General features: G+C 43.5%; 3 protein-coding genes across 3 annotated transcripts; 1 reads left to right on the top strand and 2 right to left on the bottom strand. All coding sequences in view use genetic code 12, as the record gives it.

Moving 5' to 3' along the window:
- Positions 1-1,930: 1,930 nt before the first annotated feature.
- CXQ87_005334 (uncharacterized protein) lies at positions 1,931-4,114 on the bottom strand (the record flags this gene model as incomplete). The annotated part of the gene is made up of 1 exon (XM_025483760.1): positions 1,931-4,114. The coding sequence occupies one exon, from the start codon at positions 4,112-4,114 to the stop codon at positions 1,931-1,933; it is 2,184 nt and encodes a 727-aa protein (XP_025335995.1).
- Positions 4,115-6,528: 2,414 nt separating this feature from the next.
- CXQ87_005333 (uncharacterized protein) lies at positions 6,529-7,543 on the bottom strand (the record flags this gene model as incomplete). The annotated part of the gene is made up of 3 exons (XM_025483759.1): positions 6,529-6,546; positions 6,576-7,270; positions 7,333-7,543. 3 exons carry the CDS (start codon positions 7,541-7,543, stop codon positions 6,529-6,531), a joined length of 924 nt encoding a protein of 307 aa, XP_025335994.1.
- Positions 7,544-8,408: 865 nt separating this feature from the next.
- Positions 8,409-8,720, top strand: CXQ87_005332 (uncharacterized protein; the record flags this gene model as incomplete). Its single annotated transcript, XM_025483758.1, has 1 exon — positions 8,409-8,720. One exon carries the CDS (start codon positions 8,409-8,411, stop codon positions 8,718-8,720), a length of 312 nt encoding a protein of 103 aa, XP_025335993.1.
- Between the last annotated feature and the right edge of the window lie 1,064 nt (positions 8,721-9,784).

Here is a 9,784-nt window from a genome sequence, read left to right as displayed (position 1 = left end):
CGTTGTTTGTTCTAGTTAAGGGTAGTGTGTTTTTTTAACACATATGATTCACATCTACAGATCATTCATCTCAAGAAAATGAATAAGTAAAGCTTCAAAAAAAGAAATCGGAAGGAACTTCTGTGTATTGTTCCACGTCATGTTACCATTCATGCGCGCAGTCCAACACCTTCTGTCCTAACACAGTGACACATAATTACTTCCTTCAAATATGGATCCGCTAGTTCTGAAGCATATTATTTACTCGATTGATATTCTCTCGATAATTTGATTTTCTCTTCATGATTTCACAGTTGTAGTACAAAAAGTACTTTGTATGCTCTTTTTGTCCAATTGGTGCAATTTCCCGCACTTAACAAAAAATACTTCCTCGTAAGTTACTGTAAAACGCGGGTTTTGAATTCAAAATATACACATTTCCAATCTATGATTGCTTGAATCATAAGAAAAAATGCTTTATCTCAGAAGTGTTCACGTTAAAATCGTTGTACTTCAACTAAGCAATGGTAATGTCTGGAACATAATTGAAGTTTAGCGCAATCTTGTTCAGGAGAGGCTCAACTGTCAGCAAGAGACTATGGATCGCATGTAGTTCGTTACATCTTCTTAGAGAAAATTTTTTACCTGAAAACGACCAGAATCATGGAGATTGGTCGCAAGGGTAATTAGTTACAATGTGAATGTCATTCTTATAGTACATATAAATGCAATTTGCATAGATTATCTGAGTCTTATATGGCAAAGACCACTTTATAAAAATGCTATTTAATGTTAAAAGAATGCTTGAAAAAATCACTCTCGTGAATTGACTGGTATATAGACTACTTCATTCATCGTCTGCCACTAGCTCGGCAAGAACTTCAGGAGGAATGGGGCCCCTGTTGCGTCTCCAGTTTCTAATTTCTTCCCTGGCATCATCAATATCCTTATAAGTTTTCACGTAGTCTTCAAATTGGGAGGGTTCAGGGAAGCTGGCTGTGCTATCCAGGAAATCCGTGATTGTAGATATAAGATTTGCTTCAATATCATAAGCATCGATAATTATTTCATGTTGACCATTTTGCTGCACGGTATATAGGTGCTCCCAGGTGTTCTTGCGTACTTCAGCGGTCCAATTCATGTAGTTTGAGCTGCCTCTCAAGTAGCTGCCGATATTTGTCATCTCCAGCGCCCAGAGTTGTAACTATACATTTGCTGCAAAATAGGCTTTCTGCTTTCCAATTGTATGTTTACAAAAGACTTGTGGACTCATTCATATAGTTCTCTCCATAATTCGCGCATTTTTGACATGTGCGATAAGGGAATACCGCCTGGGTCCCATGTAGTTTCAAACCATACCACGAGACTCAATGGAATCTAATTGCCTACTGAAAGGGTGTATCTAGCAAATCTCACAGAAAGCATTGTTCAATAACATCTTCGCTGCCCCATTGCTCAGATTTTCCTTTTCTGCGCACAAAATTGAATTTTTCTGCCGAAAGCTGTCAACGTCACATAGTCTTTTATTCCTGTACTTGAGGTGTATCTATATATGCGGCTCCAGGCCTTGCCTTTTTTTGACGTGCACCTTTTAGATTTTCATTCTGTCGAAGATGGCAACCACTATGCTAAGTAAAGACATATTTTCTCAAAGTGTCTTCATCTCTTCTGAAATTTTGAAGTAGTTGACAGCTCGTTTACGTATATTTAGCGACATGCATGACAGAGCCACATCTCCTGAGACAGATAACGCCGACAGAGCCGATGTTGCCAGTCCAATTTCCTGAACCACCACAGATGAAGACTTTTACGTTCAAACTAATACAATCATAAATTAGGTATAGTTGCCAAGAGGCATGAAAGAAGAAATAATTATGAAGAAATAAAATAAAAACCAGTTAGTAGTAGCGAAAGAATCTGACTCAAGGTCTTTTTTTGACACACAAGGAGCTTACAACACAGCAAGAAGTGCGAGAGGAAGCACCCATTCAGCGCCAAATCTGGGAAGAGTGGCTCCACCTTCGTAGGTCGAGATGTAGGCGGTAGTTTGGATAGTCTCTGTTGCTTCAGTGTTAGGTCTCTCGGGCGCGGGTGCTGGCTTTTCTCCACCAGGCTGTTTAGTTTCCGTAGGACCATTTGGCGCAGGTTTCTCTTCACTAGGTTGCTGTGTTTCAGCTGGACCGGTTGGTGCAGGCTTTTCGTGGTGGTCTTCAGTTTCAGGAGGACAAATAGAGGTGGTGACTGTGACGATTCCTTCCACGGTTGTCTCACAAACGACGGCGGTGATGGTGGTCTTGTCTGAAACGTAGGTAGTTGTGCGTGGTGGCACAATTGGTTCTTCGTCACAATCGGTTTCCTCGTCGTCGTCATTGTCATTGTCATTGTCGTCATTTTGAGAAGTTGTGGTGGTTAAGCATTCTTCACAGGTTGTGTACGTTGTAGGACCGTTGTTGCCGTCATCAGTCGTCTTTCCATTGTCATCAGTGGTTTCTCCATTGTCGTCAGTCTTGCCATCATCATCAGTAGCCTCGCAATCGTCGTCAGTGGTGTTACCGTCATCAGTAGTGTTTCCAGTTTCAGTGGTGTTACCATCATCAGTGGTGTTTCCGTTATCGGTGGTGTTACCGTCATCAGTGGTGTTTCCAGTTTCAGTGGTGTTACCGTCATCTGTAGTGTTACCGTTATCGCTTGTGTTTCCGCTGTCACTGGTGTTTCCAGTGTCCGAGGTGTTTCCGTTATCGGTGGTGTTTCCAGTTTCACTGGCATTTCCATCGTCGGTGGTGTTTCCAGTTTCAGTTTTGTTACCGTCATCAGTGGTGTTTCCAGTGTCCGAGTTGTTTCCGTTATCGGTGGTGTTTCCAGTTTCACTGGCATTTCCATGGTCAGTTGTGTTTCCAGTTTCAGTGGTGTTGCCGCCATCAGTAGGACCTTCAGTGGTAGAGCTGTCACCATTGCCTGTGGTACCGCCAGTCTCAGTGTTATCAGTGCTTAATTCAGAATCAGAGGTGTCAGGTTGATCTGGTTCGCCATTGGTAGTAGACGTTTCAGGCTCAGAGGTAGTATCAGGCTCAGTAGTAGATTCCGTGGTGTCTGGCTCAGGTGTGGTCGAGGTGTTTGGCTCAGAGGTTTGTGATGGAAGCTCACTTGAACCGGAAGGCTCGTCTGGGAAGTCTTGACACAAACACTTGTCTGGAACATCGCCGTTTGGTTCTCCACTGTATGAGATTCTTGTACCAGTATTGCCAGGACCGTTAGTGGAGAACTGCGAGTCGGAGTACCCTTCGCCAATATTGAAGTCAACCTTGAAGACGTTGAAGAAGAAGGAAAGGGTCAAGACGCCATCTTTGTATGACCAGTCTGAAAATCCAGTGCTCAGTCTGATTTCGTTTCCGCCACCAAAACCAACAACATTGTATGTCTTGGTGCCCAAAAGACTAGGCTCTAACCCGAGAACAGATAATGCAGATGAAGGACTGGAAAGGTAGATGGTCTGCTTGTCAGACACACCCCATGGGGTAACTTCAAGCTGAAGATGAGCATTGTCCAAAACACTGACACAGCCTCCGCCGTTGATAGTAGTGGTTTGAACCCAGTTTGTACGCTCAAGACAAATGGTACCCTCATTCTTGATAGTTCCAAGAACCTGAGAAATAGTGATGGGTGAAGCATCTCCGTGCTCCTGCTTAAGGTAGATTCTACCGTTGTTGCTCCAGTCCAATGCAGATCCAAGAATAATAGGAGGCACCAAAGAGTAGGCACTCACACCGATCCACATGTTTCCATCGTTCGAGAAAGTTCCAACAGAATCCAAGTTGTAGTTACTGATGATGCTTGCCTGCAAGGTATCAAAGACAATATCACCGGAGTTGAGAATGCTACCGGATGCAACGCTAACAGAAGCAGCCAATCCCTTGGTGGATCTCACATTCCAGGTTCCCTTGTTATCCAAGTTTCCTCCAAGAGCTGTGAGTGCATTATTTAGGATACTGTAGGAGACACCTTCATCGATATTAAGGTTTCCAATCTGTAAATTAACTGGAGAGTCGACCACTGTATCTTCCGTGATTGTCAACGCCAATACTGATGAGAGGCAGTAGACTGCACTGAGTAAGGCCTGAAGACTTAAGATGCTCATCCTAAAGATTCAGTCAATAAAAGTTAATAAAAAAAAAGGGGGAATCACAGCGCATGGGCTTCATTTTATACCCCTGGACCACGGTCTTGTGGTGGCCTTGTAATTGTTCAGGGCATGAAGGACCATTTTGGGGTGACTTACAAATAACCAATTGCAAAATGTGGCTATCCTCTAGCCGAAGTTGGCGATTGAGAGAGCTGCAAGATGTACCTCGTGCATATCGTGTAAGCGGCTGTTACATTGTTTTTTCCTCTCGCTACGAATTCTAGCCCGCTGAACATCAGCGTACGTGCAGCTGCTAATGAACCCCGCTAGTTGACGATATACGAAGATGGAGGTCCTCCATTAGAAGCGGTTTTGGCTGAATCAACAAGACGCGAATTTGTTGAAGGGCCCTCAGACGTTGGTTCACTCTGCTTAGAGTTTTCCACCGTTGCCCAGATATTTTCAAGCATTTAACGTGCATTGAGAAGCCTTCTTTGTCCTCATCTTGGAAGGCTTCTTCGGTATGTGGATTGAAGGTGATATCATCGAAATAGCGGATATCTAGCTGTGTGTGTTGAAAAAGCCCTTCCGCAAAATTCGTGTTTCGAAATACGAAAGTATCATGCAGCTGAAATCGGTAGGCTTAGTTCCGCAAGGCGCTTCGAGATCAACTAGTTACCGCATTGTTCATAAATGGCTTTGCAACAGCTGAATATCAAGCTACGACAGGCTTTTTAGCTTAATAGCTCACTGATGTACCATCAAATCTGTGTCACTGGTTTTCCCATGAAACTGTTTATTCATCGCCACCCTAAGATTTTTTTTTTCTTCAATCTGAATCTTGGAAGCTCCCCAATTCTTCACGGAAAAATCACTTATTCCAAAACGCGACCCAAAATTAACCCCTTTAGGCTACAGCCAACCACCGAAGATCCCGTTTCCATGTGTTACCTGATTCGTTCACTTTTCCAACTAGAGAGGATGACGGAAACTCGCCCGCGTCTCCGGACCCATTGTGTACGTAACTTCCAAAGATTTCCCGTTTGAGAAGACAATAGGTACGTTTATATCGTCTCGTAGTAGCGAAACGCCCCGTCGTGACCTTTTTAAGCACAGGAACTCACAATTTTTAGTTGAACATATGTTATTTCCTGAAGAAAAATAGCAGCAGCCTTCTTCCTGGCGTCCTTTATGACTGTCTAAATCTGTCTAATTCTTGTCGATCATAGTACCCGTCAACTCACAATGACAGTATTTCCATGCATCCGTATGCGACTTGCATGTGGGTAACAATACTCGCGTCTCGAGCATGCAGCTGTCTCTTTCAAGCAGGACCCTCGATATCCGAAAGAAGAGATTCTCGGGGCACGAATTTACTCCACTTGGTGCGAGATGGTTCTGAACTTCTAAGAACACGAGAGCTTCCCTGCTTTCACAAACCGTGTTTCGCCTGATATAGAAACAAATAAGCAAGGAGCAGAATTAGACGACGCTTCCACCCGTTGCCGAGAATCCGGTAGCCGACCGTTGAGCATTTGACTCTGGTGAACGGGGAGAAATCTCCATTTTCAAACTAAAAAATGAACCTTCCATGTTATGACCTTCAAATATAGGTTGTCTATGCGCTCAGGGGTCGTAAACAATCATTATTCCTGTTTCGACCTGAGGAAGGGATGAATACCTGTCCTGATTTTCCCTCTTCAGTCCTCGGTAGATCAAGACCTTCACTATTAGAAAGCGAGTTCATGAAATACATCTTATCGAAAGTATGTGATATGCCCAAGCATTTCTCTTCTTAATTCCGTAGGGCATTTTTCCCCGGAGGAGCATGTATCAACTGAGCGACACTCTTCGCACCACAGCGGCCAAGTTGCGATCGCTGATTTCACCAGGAAGCATACTCCACATACCGCGCTCTTGATCTCTTTGATTTCCGTGGCTTCCGCATCAAGACCACTTCGGGCTTTATTTCCTCATCGACAAGTGATTCAAAAAGCTCTCTATACTTTGCATCCGATTGAATGGAGAGCTCGTATCGCTCGTCGATAAAATACTCAATCATCCATGGTTCCATGCGGCTTGGTCGGTTGTTTCTGGGGCAGTCATCGAAATCATGTTCTGTGGTATGACAAAATTGGCAGAATTGGTAACAGAATTTAATTTGACAGCTCATATCGAATGGATCATAGATATTTTGATAAGGCTTTGCCTTCTCCATCCCACTGACTATAGTTTTCAACAAATCATTTTGCGGGGACTTATTAAGATCATGCTCAAGATTACGCCTGACTCGATCGACTATGGTTCGTCTCGGTGGAATCATGGTCAGTCCAAGAAGAATCCTGACGTCTGCCAGTTCATACTCACCAAACACGGTAGGGCCATCTCGCCAGCCATCTATTTCATCTGATGGATGTAAAAACCCATATTTAAAGAGTTCTCTTGCTCTCGGTGTTGGCTTGTATAAAATTTTCACCCACATATAGTTTTCACGAGTGATATCGGACTTTATGAACCGAAAATCGGTTTGATCGTAAGTGAAAATCCACGGGAGAACGACATTGTGAATACTTTCTATAACGTCCTCCACCTCGCATGATTCAATACTCCCTTGCGAAATAGCTGATACCAAGAAGTCTAATAGTTCGGTGTTTTTCACCCCCGGGAAGTGGACTGTGGAGTCTATTGCTTCAGCATTGCCGACAAAAATAGATGCAAGTGCGACGAGCACACAAGATTCTCGTTTTTCCATGATCCATGAATACTCCTTGGCCTCTTCTGGGTTCAAAGCTTTGGATGGATCACCAACTTTCGTGTCACGCCGTGCATAGGCCAACTTCACCTTATACACTTCGTACTTTTCCCGGGCTAGATTCAAATCTGCCATAGCATTTTTAAAATTACTCCAGCCATGCCTTCTTAGTTGGTGCGTTGGGAAACGGCAACAGAGTATCTCTTCCCACTCAATCTGCATCTTGTATGTTGAATCGTTATCTGGTAGGAAATTCAACTCCTCCATGATAAATTCTCTGTCTTCTGGGCCTTCAAGGAGCTTCTTAAGTTGCCTGATAGCATGAACAGATTGGCGAAGGTCGAAACCGTTTAGCGTTTCTTGAATGAGGAATTCGTTGTTCTTATATGTACAGCAGCCTTCCGGGCCCTCTGTCAATACTTGTAGGTCATTCTCGATCTCCGAATGTGCAAAACGGACGATAAGGAAATTTTCGGAGTACAGTTTCTCACGGAGTTCTGAGCAGTGTGTAGATCTGAATCGGACTTTTTGGATGCGTTCAAGGCCATTCGGCGAGGAATATCAGTGTTGTCAAATGCATCTTCAGGAATTTCAACACCTCCTAGCAAATTTTTCGGAAGCGCCCCACCATTGAAGCGTTTTTGTCTTTGGAGTTCACGGATCTGTTGTGCAACTCTTCCGTTGGAACTCATCCGTGGAGTGGAGTCTGTTGAAATCAGAAAAACCACGCGTCTCCCTGATGCCGGATTGGATCAAAAGTCACTTTCGTAGTGACTGCAATGGTGACACACAGGGAAATGAAATGAAGATATGATTTCCTTAGTATTGGGAGTTTTTTGAATTACTGAGAGAAAATCTCCATTGCATCGCACCTCTGGCTTTTTGGTCTGACATCGATATCTCCAGCCAATGGAAGTACACAATAGTGAAATAGCCATTTGACTTTTGTAGTCTTGCTATATCGGGCCATGCCATTCGTTGGAAATAAGGTTGGCTGAAGCCTTGGATCACCTCTATCGTTCGTGAGCTCAGTCATTCTCTTGTAGCGTGATTGGTTGAAGCGAAGTAGATACTATAAGCGAAACTGATCATTGAGCTAATTTGTGGTTTTTCCCTTCTTTGATTTGCTAGTTTTGCCTTCATGAGCTTCAAAAGAGTAGGTGATGTGCAAAACATGAAGGGTGTTTCTGTCAAGATAGCGCGAGATAAACTCACTGCGGCTCAGGCTACTCTACAAAGCAACCTCCAACCTTCTATACCCAATCAAAAAATTCAGTAAAAACCATTATTATCATTTTTTGATGGCATTGAAGATTCGAATTCTCAGACACGAGAGATGCCGAACAAGAAGGCAGTTCCCAAAAGCTGAGACTGTAAATGTAAGGTTGAGGCTGACGTGCTTCGTTATGCATCGCAGGGTATTTCCTTGACACCCGCCCACAGGAGAAAACCTTGAAGGTATGAGAACTTGCGGGATTATTGCGCCTCGGAAGATGGCAGTCCACTATAAATTGAGCCTATAGCGCTGAAATTGGATTTTCGTGATCAAAACTATCGATGTCTGAATTCTACGGAATCCTCACGCCTAGTTCTCAGGAACTCTTCAGTGCTTGGGAAGCAAATATCACAGCCTTGAATGTGTATCAGCTGTTGGGACCTGGCAATTCTACGTACTCCGTTTTAGCCAGAGTCATTGACGATCAAGATAAAGTTTTGCTGTCTATAATTCTTGAAACCATTGTTCCTGCTGGTGACTGGTTAGACGCCTATGTGACCAAGTTGAACAGTGAGATTGAAGGCGAGGATGACTTGTTTGCTGACTTCGAAGAATCAACAACAACCGAGACTACATTGAATCACTCTGTTTAGAACTAGTGGTGGTCCGCTTGATAGAAGTTTGAGTTGCGAATACAATAACTTGTGATGCTGAAGCCGGGCAATTAAATACTTATTTTAATGATAGTGCAGTCCATAGTAAGAGCTTAGAGAAATAGTGTCATAGACAGCATACTTTACAAGGAGAACTCGAGTACTCAGCAGGATGATGATCGTTGGAGTCACCTTATCAAACATCAACAACAAAAGGCATAGCACAATTGAGAGATAAAACTTCTATTTCAAAGCATCAGAGGCGCAGCTCACGCTGTGCAAGGGTGGCTGGGTAGTCAAGCCTTTCTTTTAGATTAAAATGGCGTTTTAACCGCTGTACAACATGTCTCAAGTGCCTCTTTAGCAATTCAAAGCAAACTTTGGCGATTGCGGGTATAACTTGGTCGTCACCTTAAAGTTGCATCCTGTAATAGAAAACATTTACCAGATAGGTAAAGCTTCAACGTTCTTAAAGTTGCCCCTACCTCGTCCTGGAATTATTTAGACCTCTGAACCTATTATGACCAGAACCCAGCTTGGTGACCATCAACTCACAAACAATTTATAAGCGGTGACAGAATTACAAGCAGGCTCCCTGTCATGTACCTTCAGACGAGGTTAAATCGTCTTATCTTCAACGCACACTGCAAATCTTCCGAAACATCTCGGATGTCGAAACATCTCGGATGTCGAAACCTGTCAAAAATGCGGCGTCCTCAATGTGCTGCACGAAGATTATAAATACTTTACATGTCGTTAAAAAAATCCACTGAAACAGGCTTAAATAGAATACAAAAAAAATAGCTTGTTGAGCTCCACAGTGTCCAGCACCTGCATCATACAAGCAACCGGGATTTACTCCCTCCCCTTGACCCAGCACTAGCTCTCCACTTTTCTCCTTTGCAATCTGCTTCGAGGTGATGCGGACCCCTTTCGCAATGACATCTTTGCGGACATTTCCACTTGGGGTGTTTCTTGTCGCCACAGAGAGCGCAACTCTTGTTCGGACAATGCTGGAACAAATGGTCGGTTGAAAGGCAATATTGGCAGTACCTTCTACAGTT

Source organism: Candidozyma duobushaemuli (genome assembly GCF_002926085.2).
Source record: "Candidozyma duobushaemuli strain B09383 chromosome Unknown G_B09383, whole genome shotgun sequence".
Lineage (NCBI taxonomy): Eukaryota > Fungi > Ascomycota > Pichiomycetes > Serinales > Metschnikowiaceae > Candidozyma > Candidozyma duobushaemuli.
Note: the sequence above shows the minus strand (reverse complement) of the source record. Positions and strands in the feature narration are given on the sequence as shown.